The 23,800-nt window shown below is 46.3% G+C and overlaps 1 protein-coding gene across 1 annotated transcript in view; it reads left to right on the top strand.

The window, feature by feature from the left end:
• The window catches only part of UBN1 (ubinuclein 1), a gene marked incomplete at its 3' end in the record, with an annotated part of 64,489 nt that extends 42,196 nt beyond the window's left edge, over nucleotides 1-22,293 (top strand). The window contains exons 15-18 of the mRNA XM_082261661.1: nucleotides 438-1,586; nucleotides 12,294-12,543; nucleotides 21,274-21,351; nucleotides 22,247-22,293. Of these exons, the coding sequence (XP_082117787.1) occupies nucleotides 438-1,586; nucleotides 12,294-12,543; nucleotides 21,274-21,351; nucleotides 22,247-22,293 (1,524 nt within the window). The remainder of the gene's footprint in view (nucleotides 1-437; nucleotides 1,587-12,293; nucleotides 12,544-21,273; nucleotides 21,352-22,246) is intronic.
• Between the last annotated feature and the right edge of the window lie 1,507 nt (nucleotides 22,294-23,800).

Below are 23,800 nucleotides of genomic sequence, written 5' to 3'. Positions count from 1 at the left end.
GTGTCCCTGCTAGGAAGATTCACTTTTTCCATTTGTCTGGGTGACCACTATCACCTGGACTGAAAGTGAGGAACAATGCAAAATCCTTGCGTTGTCACCAGAACACAAAGGGAAAATGTTTCCCAGGGGGGTACTTGTTCCAGTGACAAATGTTTAAGAGGATTTTGACCTCACTTTGGCGAGTTTACCTGTCAATTTATGTTTTGTCTACAGGACAGGAAGTGATGGGAAATATCTGTAATGGGACACAGATAGCAAAAAAGACCCGACATTGATTTTTACCATTCTCTGCTTTATCCAAAGTGGCAATAAATATTGGGCTTTAGATATACAGTACCTAAAAAAAATTATAGTAAAGCATTTTTTCCCTTTTAACTTTAAGTGTATGTGTATATAGTTTGATTTCCCCTTTTTAACTTTCCTAATTTTTGTGGTAGGAATCTTCAAATAAGGCAGAGAAGACTGTACCACCTTCACCTGCAGAGGTCCAGGGAGCAGCTGTCTCAACACTTCCCGCTAAGAACAGTCCGGTTCCAGCTCCTACATCATCCTTCTCTACTAGTGGGTCTCCAGTCTCTACCTACAATCAGGACAACTCCCTAGATGGAGATCTCATTCGCAATCCCCCATCTCTAGATGCCGTATCGGAACACTTGAATGCTCTGTCCAGCCGAACATCAACCTTCGATTTTCCTGTCCCCAAATCCTCTGGGCTTGAGAAACCCACAGAGGAGAAAAAGAAGACCTCTCCCGTAGTATCTGTAGCAAATATCTCCCATTCTTCATCACGGCCACCAACATTTACTGACAAACCAGCACTGATCTCAGAGAAGAAGCAACTGGTACAGGTCCACAGTGCAAAGATGATATCTGAAGTCCAGCAAAAGCCACAGCAGCAAGCACATGGGCAGGTGAAGATCACCCAGGTCACTAGCCCATCTCTACAGCCCTCAGTGAAGCTCTACCACATGAACAGCCAGCACATTAAGGGGAGCTTCACACCGCCGAACCAGAATAGTGGTCAGAGAGTCACTGCTCCATCACCCCCACAGAGGCCTCCCACCCCACAGAGGCCTCCCACCCCACAGAGGCCTCCCACCCCACAGAGGCCTCCCACCCCACAGAGACCTCCCACCCCACAGAGACCTCCCACCCCACAGAGACCTCCCACCCCACAAACAAAATCTCCCAAACCCCAGGCTTTCACTCCTCCTCCACCATCTAACATAGTTAACCATCACAAACCTGTAATATCGCCTAACTTGTTGGGAAAGCACCCTGGCAGCAGCAGCACAGTAGTACCTGCATCCTACAGGCCGGCCGTTCCAAGGCTTCCGGTTCCTTCACCTGGTAACTCAGGGAGCACAATTGGCCTAAACAACACAGTCTCTGTCAACCAGTCACCCCCATCTGTTCTTCGTAGTCCACCTGCTGTTCCTGCCAAGAAGCCCTCTCACCCATCTCAAAAGTTGACCTTGATGGCATTGCAAGACTCTGGAAAAGGAACCCAAGGAGTGGCCAAGTTGCTGACCTCATCCATGATTGGAGGAGCTGGAGGAAACACAGGCACATCTCCCAGTCTAAGTGTAAGACGAATATGCTATTTTTATAAGACCCACTTTAAAATTAAATTAAACCTATTGTTTGTCCATGTCAAGGCAGTAGGATCGCCAGAATTCCCTCCTCCCCTGCAGAACATACTCACTTTCTCTATCGTTCGTTGATGGACACAGCTCCTGATCTTCTTAACCATTGGGTTCTACTGCCCCCTACAGGAGTAGGACACTAGGCAGAAAGAAAGATTGACTACACCTATGGGCAGTCCCAGGGGGTATACTCCCTCTCTCTGCTTATAGGCACTCAGTTTTTTTTGTTATGCCTAGTCAGGAGTAAGGACCTAGTTCCTTACTGGGATCTCTGATCCTGGCAATTTCTTTCCTTTTTTTTTAATGGATTTTTCCTGTGAGAATCTACAATCAACTCCTGGACTTGGGGACGGGCTAGATATTTTTTAAAATCCAGTGGTCACCACAGTCTGGCCAGCGAGCACACGCAGGCCTCAGCTCAGTACTAGGTCGGCCACAACATGAACTCACAAGCCAGTCCCTGTCCAGTGAGGCTATCGTCTCACAAGGTTGCATACGACCTGGCCTTGTCCTGAGTCGCAGCTTTCCTCCTAGCCGACAGCCCCCAATTTCGATGGAGCGGCGGTCCTGTCTGGAGTGGTGCCCACCCTGTTCCTGGTATGGTAAGTAGCTGCCCCTCTCCCCCTAGAGGGTTTTGAGGTGGATGTGGGCCCCTCACTGGGACGGTCAAACCCCCAGGTTCTTCTTCCCATGCAGTGCCCCCCTCTCGGTGGTCCCTGCGGACACTTCGCCCCTCATCTGCCTAACCCCCCCCCTCTTCCCTATGGGGTAACCATACCACCTTTTCAGGTCGGTCTGGGGTGCTAAGCTGGCGATGGGGTGTGTGCCGCTGGCGACCAGACGATCGGCTTTTTCGAGGGGGGTTTACCAGGTGGGGGCTCCTGCCAGGGCCCCCCTTCCTGCTGGTGGAGTTTTAGGGGCTCTTGGGACCCCTCCCGGGCCCCTAGGCCGCCATTTTCTTATAGCTTGTGTGCTTTAGGTTTGGCGGCCATTTTCTAGTGGTTTCTCATTGCTAATAGAGGCGGCCATGACTATGAAGCATATATGGGCGGTGATTTCGGCAGTGGGAGCCCTTCCTTATCCCCTGGTGCTGGATCTTTCTCTTACTGATCGCTGCATGAGTGTGCAGAAAGCCTGGTGCTGCGGTGCCTGATCGGTGGGTGGGGAGTCTGGTGGGGTCCTCTCCCTCTCTGCTTTAGGATCAGTTGGTGCTCCTGTACCTGATGACCTGTGGTGCTGCCAGCGCAGTGGGGGTGTCCCTGACAGTGTTTTTTCACCTTTTTTTTTATGGGTCCCCCTTTTCACTTATGGAGTCCCTGGAGCACATTTCACCACCTGATCCCCCTCTCGGAGGCAGCCGGGCCCTCTGGGTCCCAACAATCCCTTACTGCACTGATGGCGGTCCTGGAGTCTTTGGTGTCCTAGATGGATTTGTTCCTGGGGAAACAGGCTACCAAAAAGTGTCCCCCGCCTTCACCTACCTCATCTGTCTCCTCAGATCCTGAATCTGATTTGGCTGCCGCGGATGCGAGTCACCCTGCTGGGTTTGTGTCCACACACCCTGATTTCTCAGATAGTGAGGATGATTCTCTGCTCCTGTAGCCGTGCATAAAAAGACGCTGGTGGGTGCACTGATTATATCTGTGCGTGAGACTTAAAAAATGGAGGATGCGGCTGATGTTGCATCGGAGGCGTCGGTTCCCTTTGGCACCCACAAGTCCTCCAAACCGGCAAGCATGTTCCCCTTACCTCTTACTTTTGACAAAATTGTCCCTAAACAGTGGGGTTGTCCACAATGCCCCCTTGTGGTCCCTAAGTGTTTTGGTTTGCGACTTCTAAGAAGGTCTTATCTGATCTCCCCTAGGGGATTGCCTGTTTGGAGCTTCCCTGGATGACATCATTAAGGTTCTCACGGGGGGGGAAGAGTACCTTTTTTTCCGCAGGCTAGTAAGGGCAAAGAGCCCCGTCGTTGACGTGGTCCATCCTTCTTGGCTCCTACGTTTGTGTTTTTTTTTTCATCCGTCAGGGTCTCAAGATGGGATCAAAACCCTTCAGGGCCCTTCCGGAGGATCCAATTGAACCTGGTCTGGCAAGTAGAGAGTGGGCTTCGCCAGACCTGCGGACAAGGCTCCCTCAGCAAGAAGGGGCACCCTCACCTGTATGTGGGATGGGGGGGGGGCATCTTTGCTTGTTTCTGGACCCGTGGACCTCCCTGGTACAGGACAAGTGGGTCCACAAAGTCATACGGTCAGGCTACAAGATCAAGTTTTGTTCTTACCCTCTGGAAAGGTTTTTTCCCTCCAACTGGGGCCTGTCCCCAGACCGCTTACAGGGTTTCTTTGGGGCAGTACAAGACTTGCTGAGCCCAAGGGCGATTGTCCCGGTTCGGACTTCAGAACGTTTTCAGGGGTTTTTTCAAACTTGTTTAGTCTCCAGGAAGGAGGGCAAAGTGCGTCCAGATCTGGACCTCAAGGCACTAAACTGCTTTGTGCGGGTGCAGAAGTTCCGAATGGAGTCAGTTCGCATATTAGTGTCATCCCTGCATCAGTGGGATTTTCTTGCTTCTATCGACATCAAGGACGCTTACCTTCACCTTCCAATATGTGTTGGTCATGGTCACCAGTGCTTCCTCCACTTTGCTGTGGGAGAGGAGCATTATCAGTTTGTGGCGTTACCCTTTGGTCCTGCCTCTGCTCCTCCGGTCTTCACACAAGTGTTTGCCCTGGTGCTGGCATTGTTTCAGCGGGGGATCGCGGTACTTGGGGTACCTGAACGATCTTCTACTGCGAGCAGAGTCTCCGACTGCTCTGGTGGCCAACTTGGAGATTACTCTGTGAACTCTGAGGGAGTTTGGTTGGAGCCTGAACCTTCAGAAGTCTACTCTGGTTCCATCCACAAATCTGGATCTGACTGTGGACTTGGCCTTAGCCAGAGTGTTTCTTCCTCTGGGAAAAACTCCAGAAACTGCAGGAAGCAATTCAACTTTTGTTGTCCAGCAGACGGTCATCCCTTAAGACTTGCATGTGGGTGCTGGGCCTGATGGTGTCTGCCCTTCTCCACATCAGATCTCTGCAAAGAGCGATTCTGGTCAAATGGGACAAGAATCTACAGTCTATAGACAATCTGATCCGGCTTAGCCAGGGTCCCTCATCTGGTGGCTTTGTTCCGGCTGAGCCAGGGTCCCTCATCTGGCTTTGAGAGGGTCCCTCATCTGGTGGCTTTGTTCTCCGTGTCTTCGCCAGGGCAAACCCTTTCTACCCCTGTACTGTTCGGTTTGTAACCACGGATGCCAGCCTGTCCGGGTGGGGAGGCATCCTTGGAAAAGGTTCTGCTAAGGGGGTCTTGACACTGGAAGAGTCCAGACTGCTGATTAATGTACTGGAGCTCCGAGCGATCAGACTTTGTCTGGATCATTGGACAATTTCTCTTCTGGGGTGTCCGGTGTTAATTAAATCGGACAATGCCACGGCTGTGGCCTATGTCAATCACCAAGGGAGCACAAGAAGTGTCCTGGCGGCTTGGGAAGTAGCCGGCATTCTACGGTGGACAGAACGTTTCGTTCCAGCCATTTCTGCTGTACACTCGGGGGGGTGGAAAATTGGCAGGCGGATTACCTCAGTCAACAGTCGTTGGACCAGGGGGAATGGTCACTTCATCCAGAGGTGTTTCATCAGTTGTGCCTCCGGTGGGGTAGTCCTGAGATGGGATTGTTGGCCTCTTGTCTCAACAGGAAGATGCAGAGGTTTGTGGCACGGTCTCGGGACCCTCTGGCGGATGCCACACATTCTCTGGTGGCCCCGTGGGGTCAGTATCATCTGATTTATGCCTTTCCTCCCTCTCAAGCTTCTGCCAAGACTTCTGCGCAAGATCGAAGCAGAAGGGATTCTGGTCATCTTAGTGGCTCCAGACTGGCCTCGCAGGTCTTGGTACGCCAATCTGATATGGCTGGTCGCCGATGTTCCTTAGAGACTTCTTCTCAGGAAAGAGCTGCTGTCCCAAGGGCCAATCTTCCATCCTGCTTTACAGTCTCTCTGGCTTTAAAAGCCAGGTGCTGAAAGAGAGGTTTGTCTGATTCAGTGATTCCTACGCTGTTAGAAGCTAGAAAAAATACCTCTAGCAAATCTACCATCGTACATTGAAGTCATACATTGCGTGGTGTGTTTCTTGGGGTTCATCCTCACTCCTTTTCGGTGACTTTAATCTTAAACATCTCTCCTAAGGGGGGTTGAGCAGCGCCTGGCCTTGAGTACTATCGAGGGCCAGGTCTCGGGTCTTGGCGGTCTTCTTTCATCGGCCATTGGCTACACTTTCCTTGGTGTGTACTTTTATCTAGGGAGTTCAACACTTGGCTCCTTCGCTACGGTCTCCATTGCCACCTTGGAACCTCAAATTGGTGCTTTCAGTCCTCCAGAAACCTCCTTTTGAAAATCTTAGGGAGGTTCCCCTGCTTACGTTATCCCAGAAGGTGGACTTTTTGGTGGCAATCAATTTTGCGCGCAGGATGTCGGAGCTGGTGGTGTTATCACCTTACTTGGTGGTTCACAGAGATGAGGTTTCTTCGCCCCTGTCCTTCGTTCCAAAACATCCTAAGGAAATTGCCTTGCATGCCTTGGATGTAGTTTGGGCAGTTAGGGTGTAGCTGCCAGGTACAGAGTCTTTTAGGAAGTCAGACTCGCTATTTGTGCTCACAGATAGACCTCGGAAGGAGTTGTCCGCTTCTGCTGCGACCATTTCAGACGGTGTTTCAAGCCTATTCAGTTAAGGGTCAGGTTCCTCCTTTTCCTGTTACGGACCACTCTACTAGGACGCTTAGTGCCTCCTGGGCCTTCTGTCATCAGGCGTCAGTGACGCAGGTTTGCAGGGCGGCTGCCTGGTTGTCTGTGCACACTTTTACAAAATTTTATTAAGTGGATGTGTTGGCATCTGCGGATGCTTCCTTTTGGCTGCAAGGTTTTGCAGGCTGCGGTTTAGAGGACCAGGTTCTCTTTGAGGGAGTACTGTTTTTTTTTTTTTTTTTTTTTTTTTTCAGGTGAGCTCCAGTTGTTCTTGGTTAAGCTCCATGTTACCTGGTTGGCTATGGTTTAGCCTTGGGGAATTTATTCTGCTGTTCCTACCCCACATGTTTAACACTACTTTTGGGACATCCCAATGGTTAAGAAGATCAAGAGCTGTGTCCGTCAGTGAACGATAGAGAAAATTGGATTTTTGTCTTACCGTGAAATTCATTTCATTGATGGACACAGCACCCACCCCTCTGTGGAGTTGGGTTTCTTGACACTGCTTGTAACAAAACTGAGTGCCTATAGGTGAGAGTGGGAGTATACCCCCTGAGACTACCCATAGGTGTAGTCAAGCTTTTTTTCTGCCCAGTGTCCTACTCCTGTAGGGGGCGGTATAACCCAATGGTTAAGAGGATCAGGAGCTGTGTCTGTCAATGAACATCAGAGAAATGGATTTTACGGTAAGTCAAAAATCCCATTTTTCCTTTGCAACCTTCCATTCCATATACTGTAGCTGCCAGGATCAGATAAAATACCAGTTCCTTTGTGGAATGGAGAAGAATGTGACTCCTTCCCGGGCAAAAGGCAACCAGCCTTTTGTAAGCGCTAACAAGAAATTGCATTTGAATTATTTTTTTCACTCCCATTGGCTGATTGGAGTGGTAAAGGAGCAAAAACAGAGGTAACTAAAAGCTGCTGAGGTGGGGCAGCATAAAACGTAAGCCTTTTGCTTTGTCCTGCACAGAAAAAGCACAGGTTCACTTTAAGCTGAACTCATATGGAAGATAATGCATTAATGTAGCAATAAGCTTACCTTTTTATACCTAATCTTTCTCTTCAGTCTGTCCCCTTGTGGTCTAGTTCTTTTCCAGAAGTTGCCTTTGCAAGCTCCTGGTATCGTAACTTCCTTTTTAGGTGACTAGTCATCCCAGCAGCTCTGTGCAATCGATGGCCAGTTGCATCAGTGCCCCTTGCAGTGAATAAACGCTGATGTCATTGCTGCTCTGAAGTATCAAGTCTGTGTCTGTATAGTGGTTCAGCCCCCCCTTTTCCCTGCCCGACTCCCCATTGCCAGCTGAGCTCCTGTCGTTCTCTGCCCCATTTGGCAGTCCTGCAAAAGGCAATGAAAATATGTCAGACGAGACGAGAAATACTGATAGATGGGAGAGCACAAGGGGGAGGAGATTGGCTTCAAGGAGAGATTTTACAATCTATATCTGTAATGTGCTCCAAATATCTGACTGTGCACTAGATCTGCTCTCATTGTTTACATATGATGAAACCAGGCATGAGTGCCTCTTCTCTCTTCTATGCTAGAGCTGCCTTCAGTATAGTGCATGGCTTCCATGTGCCCTATCTGTGTAAAGGGTTATCCTGGGCTGCAAACAGAAATTCCTACTGCCACTTGTCTTCGATACAGCTTGTCATACTTAGGAGAGAAGTGGCCAGAGGAGTTCCTGTCTGCAACCCATGATAACCCTTCACACAAATTGGGCACATAGAATGCGGTCTTATATTGGGAGCAGTTCCAGCACAGAAGTGGGACTTTTCTCATCTTTCAGCTGCCAGTATGTGAAGTGATCTGTTTACCCTGGAATGAGCTCTTCTAATCGTCCAAAGCACCTCCTTCATTCTCAAGAGCCTGCCTATGGACCTTGTGTATTAAAAGGCTGAGCGCACCGCAAAACTTGAATGAGTCTAGAGTAAAGAATTTATTTTAATTTTAGGGGAGCTTTTGCATATTTGCCACACTTAAATGATTCAGATAATCAAACAAATTTTATTCTTACACAAAGATAACCTGAGTAAATACAAAATGCAGTTTTTAAATGTCGATTTCATTTTTTAGGGGAAAAAAGATATCCAAACCTGCCTGGCCCTATGTGAAAATGTAACCTAATAACTGTTTGTGCCACCCTTGGTGGCAACAACTACAATCAAGTGTTTGAAAACTGGCAATGAGTCTTTCACATTGCTGTGGAGTAATTTTGGCCCACTGTATGTATTTCGGATCATTGTCCTGTTGAAAAACCCAAATGCGTTGAGCATGAGGTCACAAACTGATGGCCAGACATTCTCCCTTGAGGATTTTTTGGTAGAGAGCAGAATTCATGGTTCCAATAATGAATGCAAGTCGTCCAAGCCCTAAAGATGCAACGTAGCCCCAGACCATCACACTACCACCACCACATGTGACTGTTATGATGTTCTTTTTATGAAATGCTGTGTTCGTGTTACGCCAGATGTAACGACACACACCTTCCAAAAAGTTCAATTTTTCTCTCCTCAGTCCACAGAATAATTGCCCAAAAGTCTTGGGGATAATCAAAATGTTTTTGGGCAAATGTGAGACAAGCCTTTGTTTTCTTTTTGGTAGTGTGTTGGGTGATTCTGCTCTATGGATGGGAATAATGCCCCGTACACACGTGCAGATTATCTGAAGAATTTTTCCTTTAGACTTACCAAAACCATATAATATGAGGTCAAACCTAAACACTTTCAATTTGTATGCATTCCGGCAGGCCCTTGCACTACATAGAAAAGGTAAATCTGAAGACAAAAGTCTTCAGATAATCTGCACGTGTGTACGGAGCATTAGTGTGTGTATGTGTAGCTGCTGCCTCCACTGCGACTATTACCAAGGTAGGGTCAGATATGAATAGGGTATTACAAAAGTGGATGTGGCCCCGCTTATAACAAAATGTGCCTCATGGAAGATTGTGTAAAGGAAAATGCACTGCCCAGTGCTTGGGAAAACTATTGTAAGGACCTGACATTGCCATGTGGGAAAGAATGGAGAGGCCCCCCGGCCTATATGTAGATGCTAAAACCTTAACCACTTCCCCCTTAATGACCAGGCCATATTTTGCGATTCGGCACTGCGTTAATTTAACCGACAATTGCACAGTTGTGCGATGCTGTACCTAAATAAAATAGATGTCCTTTTTTTCCCCCCACAAATAGAGCTTTCTTTGATGGTATTTAGTCACCTGTGCGATTTTATAATTTTTTGCGCTATAAATAAAAAAAAAAGAGCGACAATTTTGAAAAAAAAAAATATATTTTTCACATTCTGCTATATAACATTCCCAAAAAAAAATGTAAAAATCTAAATTTTTTAACATTTTAGGCCAAATTTTCTGCTACATATTTTTGGTAAAAAAAATCGCAATAAGCGTATTTTTGATTGGTTTGCGCAAAAGTTATTGCGTCAACTACGGGAAAGATTTATGTCATTTTTTTTATTGCTGTTTTTTTTTTTTTACTAGTAATGGCGGCGATCTGCGTTTTTTTTTTTTTTTTTTTTCCCGGGACTCCGACATTGCGGGGGACAGACCGGATCCCTAACTGACATTTTTAACACTTTTGGGGGTACCAGTGACATTACTACAGTAATCAGTGCTAAAAATATGCACTGTTACTGTAATAATGCCATTAGCAGGGAAGGGGTTAACCCTGTGGGTGATCAAGGGGTTAAATGTGAGCCCATGGGAGTGATTCTAACTGTGATGGGGCGTGGCTTCAGAAATTACCATAGAGACCTGTGATCCTATATAGAAGGATCACATGGGCTCTATGATCATTCCAGGGAGAAGAACGGTCAGCTGTGTTCTTCTCCTCCCCCAGCGGGGATCGATCGCGGGTGTCAGGCGGCAATCGGAGCCGCCTGCCCACTGCATTGCCTTCCCCGCTGACGAGCGGGGGCGCACGCTTGCCCGCTAGCCTCCTGCTCGCGACCGATGTATAGCTACGTCGGTTTGCCCAGGAGCAGCTGCCTGCCGCAGTATAACTGCGGCGGGCGATTTGTAAATTGGTTAAACCAATGCAAAAATTACATATATAAATGCAAGCAGTTTAGCATAATAGATAAACCGTTCCTTCAAATAAATGTATGACCAATTCATAAGTTAGTGCAAATAGCATTACAAGTGACCAGTGCTGCAAATTAGAAGTCCTTTGGAGATGACATATGAAAGTGACAAGTGCTATCTGTTATTGTGTCCTTAATATAGTGCTCCAAAAAAATGTCAACATTTTAAAGGAGTCCTTGGTAAAGTGCTGCTGTGAAACACTTAGAGCCGGTTCACATACAGGCGACCCGACTTGCCGGGGCAACCTGTGAAGTCGCGGTGCACAGCGCGCACCGCGACCTCGGAGCGGCATGCACTGACTTCATATCATTGAAGTCAATGCAGGTCGCTCCAGGTCGCCCCAAAGTAGTAGAGGACCCTTTTTCTAAGTCGGAGCGACTTGTGTCGCTCCTATTAGAACAGGTCCTGTGCTAATCTATGGCAGGCGACTTGTCAGGCGACCAAGTCGCCAGACAAGTAGCCCCAGTGTGAACCGGCTCTTAATCTGGTGTTGCAAATGAAATTCCACAGGTGATCATGTGGTGTGCCAGTTTCTCCACACGTGTTCCCCCTCTTATTGCCCCACTCATCAGAAATCTCTCCTCTTGTGGGGGTAGCCAGCATTCACAGCACCACCTGGCTGTATATGGATATCTAGGGCCCACAGAGTCTCTTCTTTTCCTTCTTTCCACTGCCCCAGCAGTCTCATACATGTGCCGAAATACCAAAAAATGAGCTCCATAGTGTATCTCCATAAACCACAGTTTATTAAAAGTAGGTAATATTGTGCTTACATTTGATTAAACATCAAACTTCATGAAAAAAAACAGGAAGTCCGGGACGCGATTCACTCCATGGACCCGGAACCGGAAGTGATGCAATGACTCTGTAACTCCGCCAAATTTGTGTTCTTTTTGGTCAGCAGTGGATTTTGCCTTTGGAAGTCTCCCATGGATGCCATTTTTGCCCAATCTATTTCTTATTGTTGAATCATGAACCCTGACCTTACCTGAGACAAGTTGAGGTCTGCAGTTCTTCAGATGTTGTTCTGGGTTCTTGTATGACCTCCTGAAAGCAACAAGTCGTGCTCTTGGAGTAATTTTGGTAGGCCGGCCACTCCTGGGAAGGTTCACAACTGTTCTAACTTTTTAGGTATTCAGGTCTGGGTGTGGCAAGTGAGAGAACTCCGCTTTCCAAAAAATGTGATTTATCACAGTTCATGTGAAAAAATGTGGTTCATCGCAGCTGGACATTTTTTTCCCCCCTTAATTAATGAAATCATTTAAAAACTGCATTTTGGATTTACTTGGGTTATCTTTATGTAATAAATAAAATTTGTTTGATCATTTTGAGTGACAAATATGCAAAAAAATAAAACCCAATCAGGAAGGGGGCAAATACTTTACAGCACTGTATTAGTCTGTACCCTTTAAAAGTCCCACATATTTTGCGGCTTTATAATGGGGATGCGGTACATTTGAAACAATTGGCATCCATAATTATAATTCTTTTATAAGCATGACCCAAAGGCAAGTCCTCTCTCTCATCCCTACAATTACTGGGTAAGCCTAATCATTTTGTAGCATAGCACTGTGGGATTCGGACAGGGCTGTACCAGTCCTTCACCTTTATGAAGTTGCTGTGGCAAGTTGGAAAACTCTGGAGATCCAGAAGTTGTCTCGGCACCCATTCTTCCAACCTTGTCCTTAATTAACATTTTAGTTTTTTTGTTTTATGAATGAATCTGCTCTGAATCATTTATACTCTGTAATAGATCTGTTTTGTTTTGTCTTCAGCAGCCGACAAAGTGCAGCACCGCCGCCGGACTCATTACCCCGTCCTCTTCCCCGTCACTGACTGTACTCACTCCAACTTACAAACCAAATGGAGGAAAAATCCCAACACCCGCCTCCTTGGGCCTCATACCCACCATCCATCCTTCCCTGTTACATGTCATTTACACCACAGACGCAGGCCAAAAATCCTCAAAAGATGCCATAGTCACTGGGCCAGCTCCAGGCACTTTTAACCATGGACTTGCACGAAGTAAGTAGTCTCATCCAGATTTTTCATTTGTCGCCCCCATATCTTTGCATGGTGTTGTTTTCCTTGAAGTTTAAGTTAGTGGGAATTGTTCTACTAGATGGATATCCCAAGCTGTTTCTCTCTTAACCACTTTACCACCGGAGGATTTTGCTGTCTTCCGTCCAAGCCACTTTTTGCGATTCGGCGCTGTGCGACTTTAACTGACAATTGCGCGGTCATGCGACGCCGTACCCAAACAAAATTTACGTCCTTTTTTTCCCACAAACAGAGCTTTCTTTTGGTGGTATTTGATCTCCTGTGCGATTTTTACTTTTTGCGCTATAAACAAAAAAAGAGCGTTTATTTTGAAAAAATAACAATATTTTTCACATTTTTTTTATATGAAATTCCCCCCCAAAAAAATGTAAAAATCTAATTTTTTTTTACATTTTTGGCCAATTTGTTTTCTGCTACCTATGTTTAGTAAAAAAAATTGCAATAAGCGTATTTTGATTGGTTTGCGCAAAAGTTATTGCGTTTACTAACTAAGGGAAAGATTTCTGTCATTTTTGGTGTTTTTTTTTTTTAACGCGTAATGGCGGTGATCTGCGATTTTTTTTTTTTTTTTTTGCGGGACTGCGACATTGCGGCGGACAGATCGGACCCTTGACTGACATTTTTGACACTTTTGGGGGTACCAGTGACATTACTGCAGTAATCAGTGCTATATATATGCACTGTTACTGTAAAAATGACACTGGCAGGGAAGGGGTTAATTTTATTGGAGAGGGAGGGGTTAATGTATGCCTGGTGCTTACTGACGTGTGGGGGGGGGGAGGTGACTGTGTGACAGAAGGACAGATCGGATGTCCAGCTATGCTGAACACTCCGATCTGTCAGTCCCTGTCACTATGGAGATCCGCCCGCTGTGTTTACACACAGCGGGCGGATCTCCAGACTCGATCCCCGACGATCGGGGCAGAGCAGCGGCAATCGCCGCTGCTCCTCCGCTGGCCCGACTCCCGCTGTGAATGAACACAGCGGGAGCGAGCCTCCGGCGGCGCGCGAGCGCCGCCCACAAGGGGCGGAGTCCAGCGACGTAGGTCTACGTCGCTGGACGGGATCTCGGCACTTTGCCGCAGTAGCCTCCATGTAAGCGGAGGTAAAGTGGTTAAGTGGTATTAAATTAATTTGTGTGTGTGTGTTTTTTTTTTTTTTTTTGGTCTGAATACTTAGAAACCTCTAGGGTCCTTTCACATGAACGATCCGACTAGATCCGCCTGTCATTTTTTTTAGGCGGACCTGATCGCATCGTCCATGCATCCCTATGGGGCAGCGGATGTCAGCGCTGACACCCGCTGCTATCCGATTCTGATCCTGTCCGTGAATTCCGGACGGCTGTAAACCCTATTTTCCATCCGTCCAGAAAATCGGATCGGATAAGAAGAGACAGACGGTCCGTTCTCATCTGATTCCCCCATAGAGGACAGCGGGGATCTGACACCTCCCTCTCTGCACACAGAGTGGAGACGGAGCTGTCACCTGCCTGCTCAGCGGGGATCAGCGGATCGATCCCCCACTGAGCAGAGAACGGATGGCGCATCATGTGAAAGGACCCTTAAAGTGATTTGTAAAGTTTCAATTTTTTTTTTTTTGAATAACAAACCTGTTGTACTCGCCACCTCTGTGCAGTTGGTTTTGCACAGAGGAAGTGAGTATAATCGGGTTGTTATTTTAAAAAAGCCTGGATCCTCCTCTTCTCGGGTCCCTCGTTGCTGCTCCTGGCCCCTCCCTCCCTTTGAGTGCCCCCACAGCAAGCAGCTTACTATGGGGGCACCCGAGCCAAGCTTCAGCTCAGTGTGTCCATTCAGACACGGAGCTGCAGTTCGGCCCTGCCCTCTCTCTCCCCTGATTGGCTAACTGACTTTGACAGCCGTGGGAGCCAATGTGTCTCGGCCAATCAGGAAGGAAAGTCCCAGACGGCCGAGGGACTCATGGACATCACTGGACAGAGATGGAGCTCAGGTAAGCATTAGGGGGTGCTGGGGCGGCTGCACCCAAAATGTTTTTTTATCTTAATGCATAGAATTCATTAAGATAAAAAGCCTTTTAAATTTTACAACTCCTTTGAAGTGTTACTAAACCCACAACAGTAAAATCAGTCTGTATATGCAGTAAAGCATGCTTGTTATGTTCACTGTGGAACCTAAGGGGTTAATCCTGTGCATTGTGTAAAAAGGCTGTTTGATCCTGTCTTCTCTGATCCTCCCCTTCTTCCACTGTCCCCAATCAATCTCCTGATAGTACAGAGCCTTGGAGGCACTCTGCACATGCTCAGTTTGGTGTGTATTGCTAGAGTTTTTTCTTTCTTGAGAGGGTGATGTGATCGGCACAGGGCCAATCAGCACTGTCCAGACAGAGGGTCAGGGGTCATGCAGCTTCATAGGACAATGAGAGTAGAATGAAAATGTCTCCTACAACTTTAGCCAGACACTCAAAGAAGTCACAAGACTGCTATATACTGCAGATGAGAAGATTTTTAGCAGTTTATAGTTACTAAAATTAATTTCCATGTTCTGTGTACTGTGGGAGACCAGATTTAGTGAATGCAAGGTACTGGATTTACTAACAGTTTAAAGGTCAACTTGGGGAAATTTTAAAATTATCCCTTGAAATGGGGCTAGCTTGTTTAGGTTTCCATTTCAGCTCTGGAAGATGAGAATTACCCCCCTTCATGACCAGGCCCTTTTATTGTGATACAGCACTGCGTTACTTTAACTGACAATAGTGAGGTCGTGCAACGCTGTACCCAAATCAAATTTGTGTCCTTTTTTTACCCCCACAAAAAGAGCTTTCTTTTGGTGGTATTTGACTATCGCCTGCATTTTTTTTTTTTTTGCGCTATATAGAAAAAACGACCGACCATTTTGAAAAAAAATATATTTTCTTCATCAATTTAGGCCAATATGTATTCTGCTACATATTTTTGGTAAAAAAAATCCCAATAAGCGTATATTTTTTTCTTTCTTTTCCAATAGTTTTTATTAGGTTTTTCCAAAAAGAACAAATAACAATTACATCATATACAGGTACATTGGTTGAAGAAAGTAACAATCACGATTAACATTGTACACTTGGCTCCACCAACAGTCGGTGTTATAATACACCCCTCAGACCAGCCCCCGACCCGAAACTCCCTCAGGGGCCCAGCAGGAAGGCCAAGCCCGGCCACCCCTGACGGGAGCAACACTGTGGCCCAGCTCGGCCCCCCGCTACACCCCACAAGGTCCGGGCACTGACCCCCGGGGCCCCCCCCTATTCTCTAATGAGAGTCCAAGGTGGTGGGCACTTACACCGCCAAATACTCTTCAACCCTTGTGCACCTGAGTAAGCAACATATTGGTAGCGTATATTTTTTTCATTCTTTTATTTTTATTGTTTTCCTTCAATAACCCCAAAGCCCTCCACTGCACTTCAAAGTATTCAAAATGCTGAAATATGCATTTTTGAATACTGTCACTTTTTTTTAAAAGTTAGCAGCCGAGTAAAAGGAAAGTGACGTTGCTTCTGGGTTACTACATTCGGAGACCAGATCAAAGCCAAATCCGGCTTTGTTCGGGACTCCGAACAGCCGGCGGACGTGTCGGCTGGTTGCTTGGGTCTTCCAGTGGGACGCGAGACCCTGGAAGAGCCACGGGAGGGGAATGTTTACAGGAGAACCCCGCTGATCTGTGCATTAAAATACTCGTTCCTCTTGAATATGATGTATACACGAAGTGGTATTGATAAGGAAATCCTTTATATCTTAAGCGTGACTTTGTTTCTTTAGTTAGATGTGTCTCTTGCAAGCAAAGTACAGATACTCTAAGACACAGGTGTCAAACACAAGGCCTGCGGGCCAAATCTGGCCCACCAGGCCATTTCTTGTGGCCCTCACACACGGCTTCTTTTCAGCTGGAACGTGGTGGAACTTTATTCCGCCTACCTCCGGCTCTTGCAGATCCCCAACTACCCTGCATGCCCTCACCGCGGGGCACAGCAGTGCTGACCAATGATCTCCCTGCAAGTGAGAGAGATGTGGAGCCACCTACACTGCCGGGAGGTACTAGAGCCAGGCAGATGAGATGTAAAGCTGGCTTTTTGGGGGTGGTACTCTGTACTCCGCACACTCCTAAACTCTGCACACCGCATACTTCTTATCTCTGCACTCTGTACATTGCGCACCCCAAAACCCTGCACTCTGTATGTCATACACTCTCAACCCTGCAGTCTGACATGCAGAGTGCAGGGTTTATGGGTGCGCTATGTACAGACTGCAGGGTTGAGGAGTGCATGACATACAGAGTGCAGGGTTTATGGGTGCGCTATGTACATACACTCCTCAACCCTGCAGTCTGTACATAGCGCACCCATAAACCCTGCACTCTGTATGTCATACACTCTCAACCCTGCAGTCTGTTCATAGCGCACCCATAAACCCTGCACTCTGTATGTCATACACTCAACTCTGCAGTCTGTACATAGCGCACCCCTGAACTCTGCAATCTGTATGTAGTGCACTCGTGAACTCTACACTCTGCACACCGCATACTTCTTATCTCTGCACTATGTAAATGACGCACTCATAAACCCTGCATTCTGTATGTCAAAAACACTCCAACTCTGCAGTCTGTACATAGTGCACCCCCGAACTCTTCAATCTGTATGTAGCGCACTCGTGAACTGTAGCGTACTCCTAAGGATCTAAGTGGATGCATCGTCTTACAGATACAACCAGCCCTTTGAGGACAACAATAATGCTGATATGGCCCACAATGAAATTGAGCTTGATACCCCTGCTTTAAGAATTAAACCGTCTTAAAGAGGGCTATGTTTTTTAGTGAGTCTCCCAGTCCCCTCACATTCCATGAGCAAACCATCACCTCACCTCCCATCCTACTTCTTAATAAAAAAATAATTTTTTTTATGTGTATAACCTGTATAAGGAGGAGGAAAAAAAAAGAGCCCAAATCTTGTGATTAAATTCCAATGTGGCTGGATCATATCTGTTTGTCTTTCTATACCCAATACACTTGTCTATTTTTTCTGTCCTGCTTCAAAAAAAAAAGGTACTCCACCGCTTCCCCTTCCCATTATCCTCCTCCCCTTCTGCCACCCCCTCCGAAATCCCCTTAGGGGTATTGATTGTGGTCCCATACACCACTCGTGTAACTATCAGAATTCCTTTTTATTTCAAATACCTTGTGTCAGTGTAAAAACACCTGTGACTTTCTAACCAACTACACTTTTTTAATTCATACCTCATTTCCAATGCTCCTTTTATACAAAAAGGGTTACTAGTCCGATACAAAGACCCTTGTGTCCCCATCTTGAGATTTATACCTCTTGTTTACAAACTCATGTAAGCTGCTCTTTTCTTTCTAACCAAATTGCGGCTGCAGCAGGTGTATCAAAGAAATGAACCACTCCTTGTTCTGCGGCCCTCAGGTGTGCCGGATTTAGCATAGCATATTGCATATTTACCTGCCTCAGCCGCCTCTTGATGTCTTTAAACCTCACCTTTCTTCTCTGTACTTTTGCAGAGAAATCTGGAAAAAATTAGATTTTAACCCCATTAAACCTGATTTCTTTAATTTTTCTTGCTTTTTCGCCATATTATTTCTCGGTCTTTAAAGAAAGGGAGTTTCATGATCACTGGTCTTGGGATCCCTCCCAAGACATGGGTTTTCATCGGGACTCTCTGAGCCCTTTCTATTGCAAAAAAGGGGGACAGTTGTTTTTTCCCCAAACCCCTCCAGAAGCCGTTTTTCCCAAAAATTTCTCATGTTTCCTTCACTTTTCTCTGGCAGGCCATTTATACGTATATTGTTTCCCCTCAATCTATTTTCCAAATCTTCTAATTTATCACTCAGTTTCTCGACTGTTCCCTTTAAAAGCTCAATTTCTTGTTTCATAGGTATTATTTCATCCACAACTCCACTGACTCTGCATTCCAGCTCCGTAGTGCGCTCCCATACCAGAATGACATTTCCTCTTTTATACCTTTCAGCTGATCCGTCATTTCTGACATGGCAGATTTACATCCATTTACTGCCATTAATACCTCTCTTGAGGATGGCTCCTTAGTGAATGAGGCCTCTAAAGCAGAAAGGTCAAGTGATCCCCCTGCAATTGGGGTAGAGGGCACTGAGGCTGTTTAAGAGGGTTTTCTATTCAGACTTGACTCCTTAGGAGCTGAAGACAGAGATATCTTAGATTGCGACCCTTTCATGTTATTTTGAGATGGGTTATGTGCAAACCGTTCCAATTTGGCTGCTGTTTCCTTAATTTTTCCTTTACTGTTCGCTGGGGCTGTGAGCTACGGGCCTCCTGTAGCCCTGATGTATCTCCCCTTTGCCTTGTCATTTATTTTAACCTTGTGTTCTAAATATATACTAGATAAGGGACTTGGTGCTTAACGTATGGCCCCCACTCCAAAAAAATATAGAAAAAATAAAAAAATAGCTTCACTTATCTGTGTAGATTCGTTCGTCCGGGAGCCGATCAGACCATTGGCAAAAAGCGTGGAATTAGCATTCTGCAGTCCAGTGAAGGGCCAATAGCGAGTTAATCGCAGCCCAACAGGATTTACAGGTAGTCTAATGCACAGTTTCTCAAAGATGACAGCCAAGAAAGTCAGAAGCCCACAGGGGACCAAGAAAATCAGAGGAGAGCTGAGGAACGCCAAAGGGAGTAGAGGAGGGCCGTAGTCTGTCTGAGAAAGCCAACAGGGGCTGCAGAGAGATCAGCTGGAATTGTGCTTGTCCCCTGCCATCCAGCGCTCTCATCCACCGCTAAATGTTGTACCCTCAAGTAGAGCGGCGTATACAGAGGACACTGAGGGCTGCCTTCGCGACCACCGATGCCGGATGGACGGGATAGATCACAGCAAAAGATCTCCCGTCTCACCAGCATCAGTGTCTAGGGCACCGCTCTTCCACACGTTCTCCTGCCACCAGCACCGCTCCTGTCTCCCTCAGCACACGCTGGCACTCGATCAGATCATCCGGACGTCCGGCTGGAAAAGCACATGTGAGGTACGTGCGCTGCTCACATCAGCGCTGAACCACCCCCCCCCCCCCCCCCCCCAATAAGCGTATATTAATTGGTTTGTGGAAAAGGTATAGTGTCTACAAACTATGGGATTTATTTATGGAATTTTTTTATTAGAAATGGCAACGATCAGCGACTTGTATCAGAATTGCGATATTGCGGTGGACAAATCGAACACTGACTCTAAACTGTGTGCCTACCCTGTGTTTTCTGACAGTGTTGAACGTGCTTTTACTAGAGGAAGACCTCGATCCTTGTCCCTGCGTTGTAGGAAAAATAGGATCCATGCCTTCCCTACTGACAGAACAGTAATTTGCCTTGTTTACATAGGCAGGCTGCCGTTCTGCCTGTGTACCGAACAGTCAGCGGGTGCCGACGGACATCGAGTCTGCGGTACCCACTAATCTGCTCCTGCTGATGCGCACCTGCTACCTGGAAGGTGCAGGATCACTTTTATATAAGTGATCTTGAACAGCGTGGCCTCCCTGTAGCAGTAAAACTGCTATAGGGAGGTCGTCGTGGTTAAAGTAGATTCACTTACCAATCCTCTACACTGCTAGACTGGTCCCTGCAGCATCTTCTATCCTATTCTCTAGCAGTTTTCGATTCTGATGTCATTAAGACCAGTAGCCCTGCATCGGATGTGATGACCACAAGGGACAGTCCACTGCTGCAGTGTGGGGGGAACACCACCTGCCGAATCAGGTAAATAAAAGCATTTTAATCTTCCCTAGACTAAACAAGCAGGCAGCCTCACTGCAAGGGATAATTTTCAAGTTTCCCAGAGTTGGGCTCGAAAGCATCTCATTATCCAATTCTATTAAAATGTGGGTACAAACGGTCTCATGACTATCTATTCACTGGTGCCGGCTCCAGGTCACACTGCTCCGCTTCCCTAAACTTCCTAGTAGCTTGAGCACATGCTGTAGGTGCTTTATGTACACAGTGCACTAGGGACAGTACAGGTTCAAGAAAGAAGGGGAGTGGCTTACCATTGGGGGTGTTACTGTGGATGCATGAGACTGGTGCTGGGGGACACACGCAAGGCGATTCAATGGGTAAGTACGGAGCCACTGGAATACAGGAAACAAGTAGAACATTTAGAGAGATGTGAATAGTGCATAGAAAATCAGTGTCAGCCTCAAACTAAGTAAAGCCTGATGCGTGGGCGATGGAAATTCATTAAAAAAAAAAAGTTTAGTTTGCATAAGTTCAGCGGTGACTAGTGCCCTGGACCCAACCCCAAGTCAGCTATGCTCCACCTACATTTGTAAAGAACCCCCATCTACCTAGATTTAAAAAAAAAAAAAAATTATATATATACACACAGATGTTTTTGGTTCAGCCAGCGGGTTAAAGGAAAAATAACTGACCTGATTCTCCCATCTACCTCAAATCCTCCCCACTGCCCTATTGTAATCTGGCAGCGGAGAGACACCCCCCCCCCCCCCCCACTGTTGGAATACACTGATCAGCACTGCAGCCTATTGCCTACAGCACTGATTAGTCTAAAATAGAACAGTGGCCACAAACGGATCGAAATTCAGCTGATCTGAACACATTTCAATCCATGTATGGGCGGCTTTAGAGGGGAACTATTCATCTGTTTTGTCTCGGGTGTAAGATCTACTGAATGTCTTCTCTCCTCTTTCCCTCTAGATCTCCTGAGTGGTATTCATCCATCTGCACCAATTGCACACCCAGCCCTGTCCGGACTCTCACAACCAGCACAGACAGGTAAAACTCTTTATTTTCAATAGTCATAGTGCAAATTGTTCCCGTCTCTGGCCTGATGTATACACAATAGTGGTTACATTTTTTTAGGGTCTGTTCGAACCTAGGCACCACTACTACATATGATCTCTGACTTTAAAGCTCACAGAGTTCAGTAGAATTGTTTCCTTTTTTTTTTTTTTTTTTTTTTTTTTTGTAGGTTTGGCTCTTTAGTGGCGTACCTACTGTCCTTCTCAAGGACTCTTTACAAAGCGCAAAAAGTTTCGTAGCACACTAAAGCTGGATACACACTATCCAACTTTTGTGGTTAGATTTCCTTCAGATTTACCTTTTCTATGTAGTGCAAGGGCCGGCCTGATTGCATACAAATTGAAAGTGTTTAGGTTTGACCTCATATTATATGGTTTTGGTAAGTCTACAGGAAAAAGTCTTCAGAAAATCTTATAGTGTGTATGGCCCATTAGCAGTTAGCCTGCAAGTGGTAAGTTGCACACCTCTGCTTCCCATGGGAGGCAGTTGTGCATGCTTGCTCCTGAGCCCTGCTGCTGTTTTTATTGATGCAGACAGCGGGACTTGGCCCTGCCCCCTGCTCCTTCTTTGCTGGCTGTGATTGACAGCAGTGGTAGCAAATGTCTCCTGGTGCCCCAGCAAAGCTGGTGAGACCCGAAAGTGAGGGGAGAGGAGCTGCAGACGTGCACAGTGCTGAAATGAATTAGGGCTCAGGTAAGTAAAATGGGGGGAGGAGAGATACTGACGCCTAAGAATGTTTTACTTTAATGCAAGCAATTAGAACTTTAGGCTTCAGAACTACTTTAATGACATTTTCTGTGATTCTGCTGAAATCAAACATGATCCTCCATCACTTTTCAGTGTGCTCATGTCTCTTTCTGTCTTATAGATGGTGCTCATGCAAAGACCCCAGTCCCCCCTCCAAGGAAGCTTTAATATTTGGACCAAATACAGTGACACAATCTTAGGGACGATGTCTGTGCACTGAATTAAAACAGTTGATGCTTTTCTCAGTGTTTCCTACACACAAGCACTTATTTTCTATGTGACAGCAGAGCGGTGTCAAATTTTATATTTGTGGAATTGACCGGAGAAGATAAAAACTACATTACTCTTTTTTTTTTTTTTCTTTTTTTACCTTATTTTTCTTTTTTTCTAAGTTGTATTGGACATGATCATCTTGCTTGCAACTCCTGGCTGTGCCTGGTGGATTTTAAACAAATTGAAAGACTGCCTTGACCAGGGACTCTCAAAGATTTGGTTGTACGATGGGGGTTCTTGAATAATCTAGCGAGAAGACTAGCAGATTTTTCCGCTTTCCTCTTCTATCGCTCTCTCCAGCCATTGAGCTCCCTATTCATTTTTATGAAGAGTACATCCGGGGAAAGCAATGCCGCCTTTGCCTTTCTTTGGGTTGAACTGGGAAATCTCACCACACTGGAATGCCCAAAAAACGCAAGAAGCCAATATATGACTTAGTTTCCCACAGCCTTGCTAAATTCAAAATATTAGCAGGTGGAGCGACCCTTGAAGAATGTCCAGCCAAAACTTCTCTGTGGATAGCGTGGGTACGTTTTTACTGCTATCTGCGGCTCCTTCTGGAAAGTTATTCCCTCATTTGCTGTCATGGTGACAACAATTTCACCAGAAAGGAAGTGAGCAAAAATCTTTAGGCCCCTTTCACACATACGGTCCGTTCAGTTCATCAGTTCAGGCACGTCAAAAATGTATCAGTTTTTCCATCCGTTTTTTTTACATCCACTACCAATGCAAAAACAAATGAAAAACGGACCGTTTGTCCGTTTACATCCGTTTTTCGTCCAATCCGTTTTTTTGACTGATAGAAAATAGGGCATTCGTCCGTTCCAAAAAACAAACATTGACGGAAATGGATGTTAACGGATGATCATCCGTTGTCATCCGTGTTTACATAGAGATGCATTGATGTCCGTTTTTCATCCGTCAACAGATGGATGAAAAATGGACCAATGTGTGAAAGGGGCCTTAAAGTGATTATAAAGGTTCCATTTCTTTAAAATTTAAATAACAAATGTGTCATACTTACCTGCTCTGTGCAGTTGGTTTTGCACAGAGCAGCCCTGATCCTCCTCTTCTGGGGTCCCCCAACAGCACTCCTGGCCCCTCCCTACTGCTGAGTGCCCCAATAGAAGGCCGCCTTTTATGGAGGCACTCGCGCAGGCTCGTTTCTGATCTGTTTTGTCTTTGTCTTTTGACGCAGCAAGGCTTGACCCCACCCCCCCTCGTCATAGGATTTGATTGACGGGAGCAGGAACCAGTGGCTCCTGTTGCTATCAATCTTCCCAGTGAGGATGGTTTTAGCCAGGAGGGCCGCTGCTCTTGTGCACATTGCTGGCTCAAGATCAGGCTCAGGTAAGTATAAGGGGAGGCTGGGGGTGAGGGGTGAGACATCCTGTGCAACAGA

The sequence above is a fragment of the Pelophylax lessonae genome (assembly GCF_965119305.1).
Source record: "Pelophylax lessonae genome assembly, chromosome: 6".
NCBI classification, from domain to species: Eukaryota; Metazoa; Chordata; class Amphibia; order Anura; family Ranidae; genus Pelophylax; species Pelophylax lessonae.
Note: the sequence above shows the minus strand (reverse complement) of the source record. Positions and strands in the feature narration are given on the sequence as shown.